The sequence below is a fragment of the Octodon degus genome, unplaced genomic scaffold (assembly GCF_000260255.1).
Source record: "Octodon degus isolate 3935 unplaced genomic scaffold, OctDeg1.0 scaffold00282, whole genome shotgun sequence".
Lineage (NCBI taxonomy): Eukaryota > Metazoa > Chordata > Mammalia > Rodentia > Octodontidae > Octodon > Octodon degus.
In genome coordinates, this window is record NW_004524858.1 from 1838015 (window position 1) to 1840688 (window position 2674).

General features: G+C 42.1%; 1 protein-coding gene across 1 annotated transcript in view; it reads left to right on the forward strand.

The window, feature by feature from the left end:
• The window catches only part of LOC101588474 (vomeronasal type-2 receptor 116-like), a 60906-nt gene that overhangs the window by 31447 nt on the left and 26785 nt on the right, over positions 1–2674 (forward strand). The window contains 2 exon segments of the mRNA XM_023707212.1: positions 833–1121; positions 1481–2284. Of these exon segments, the coding sequence (XP_023562980.1) occupies positions 833–1121; positions 1481–2284 (1093 nt within the window).

A 2674-nucleotide genomic window follows, 5' to 3' on the forward strand; every position in this document is an offset into this window, starting at 1 on the left:
TAGGACTGGGTCTGGGGGCTCCCGGAACTTGGCAGAAAATCCTACTCGGCGGGCGGGGTGGGGGAGGCACTGAGGAGTGGTGGGGGGCGGCCCGAGGGGCTGGAAGAGGGTCCGGCCCACGCTGCACCTGGGCTGGGACTGGTCCCGCCGGCGCAGGGTAGCAGGAAACTCTCCGCACACTCACCGGACCTGGGCTAGGACTCTAAATTATTTTAATTCTTGATGCTAAAGACCATGTACAAAGTCCAACATGCATGCAATCATGGCTTTTCAAATTTTCCTCCAACTATATGGAAGTAAAGAGGTCCTTCTAAAGCCAGTGTTAGTCTACTTGGAGCAACTATAAATTCTAAGATTTCATTAGAGCCAGCTCTTCCAAAGAGAATATAAATATACTTTGTTTTTCTGAAAGTAGTGATTTTGCTGTTCTCAGCCTGCTGCCTAAAAATGATAAGCAAAGGGGAGTCTAAATCAGAGCTCATTAATTTTAATAGTTTCACACACTGAGAAAGATCAAGTGATAATTTATTTTCTAGTTTTTGTGTGACAGTCTTGTCAAAGGACCTCACACAGTAAAACCATGAAGTAACACTTCCTCAAGTTTTGTAAGGACGCTGAATTTGTTAATGAGAAATTGACCTCAGTGACACATCTAATTCTAATTACTTTCGAAAAATTAAACTTTCAGTGGAATTATATCCATGTTTAGGTTCTCATGAAAGGAGTGTGGGAGAGCAACACAAGCATTCAGGTCATAAATAGTGTTGCACTGGCTTGGGAGATAACCACTGACTGAGTCTTTGCCCTAAGGACCTCTGTGCTCTCTATGCAGGCTGATGCCCAGCAACTACCAGAACTACCTGGCCTTCACTTTTGCCATAGAAGAGATCAATATGAATCCTCACCTTTTACCCAACATTTCTCTGGGCTATGAGTTCCATAATTTTATTTCCAGTCATTGGAGGATACTAGACAATTCCTTCATTTTGCTCACAGGACAACATGAGATCCCTAATTACACTTGTGGGAGAGAAAGCAAGTGTGCAGCAGTCCTGACAGAAATGCTGGGTGGAACCTTGGCTCAGATTGGGCCACTGCTGGAGCTCTACAGATTTCCACAGGTGAGGGCTCAGGGAACAGGTAAACATGAAACAGCAGCAACAGTGCTGAAACTACAAGGAGTGAAAAGGTTCCAAAAAGGGACTGGCATTAGGCCTCTTAATAAGTGTTTAATGCACCAGAGTTAACACAGCAATTTACTGAACTAACCTTTTTCTGCATTTAAGAGAGAGAGCAAAGATATGTTTTGGATGTCTGAGTCTGTTCTTTTACATTTTATAAAAGTATATAAGGTGTGATGTGGTTAGAAAGACTGGACTATGTGTTTTCTGTACAGCCAATTGTTCTAAATATGCTTCAGGTCAACTGTGCTTTTCATCAATATTCTCAGTATTTTCTCCCAATTTTCTTTTCTTTTTAGGTTACCTTTGGCTCATTTGATCCTACACTGACTGACACTGGCCAGTATCCTTCTATCCATCAGGTGGCCCCAAAGGACACTTACTTGGCCCTTGCCATGGTATCCTTGATGCTTCATTTCCGCTGGACCTGGGTGGGCCTTCTTATTACAGAAGGCCATAAGGGTCTTCTGTTTCTCTCAGATATAAGAGCTGAGATGGACAGGAACAGAGTCTGTGTAGCCTTTGTGAAAATGGTGTCCACTGTGGCTATGTCATATGTTTCTGCCTTACAGAAGCATGATATCCTGAGTGCAGATACATCATCAGCCAATGTGGTGGTCATGTACTATGATAATAATATAGGAAATGATATAAGTTATAATATAATGCAACATTTAGTGACATGGAAAGTCTGGGTGACAAACTCACAGTGGCATGCTGACTTGACTGGGAGAGATTTCCTACTAGATTCATTCCATGGGATTCTTGTTTTTTCACATAGCCACCAAGAGATTTCAGGTTTCAAAAATTTTGTCCAGGCAGCTACCCCTTTCAAAAATCCAGAAGACACTTACCTCTTTATGTATTGGTCCAAAAACTTTGATTGCTCACTCTCTGAGTCTGACTACTCCTTGAAGAACTGTACCCCTAATGCCTCTCTCACTTGGTTGCCTCAGAATCGTTTTGATACAGCCATGAATGAAAGGAGCTCCAATATATACAACACTGTGTATGTGGTGGCCCATGCCCTCCATGCAATGATTTTTGAAGTACAAAAGCCACCAATGAGAAATAGACACATGATGATGTTTCCCCCCTGGCAGGTAATGTCTTCCCCTGGATGGCAGGCAGTGTCATAAACGTGTCCTTGACAAGTTATTCTATGTGTTTTACCCAAGAATATGAGAACCATTTCTAGAAAATACTAGACATTGTGTATCACACTGAGTTTAAATGATCCTCAGGCCGGGGAGATGGCTCAGTAGAATAAGTGCTTCCCTGGCAAGCACAATGGCCCGAGTTCAATCCCTAGGTCAGAAAAAGAAAATAGAAAGAAAGAAAGAAAAAAGAGTTTTTTAGAATATTTTGCTGAGTTTACACAGCTATAATATTCAGTAACGGAACTTAGGAAAAATGGGGTACACCGATGAATGTCCATTCTGTATCTGTGTATTCAAAGTGGTTGGGGTAGATATATAGTTGCATTGTCTTAA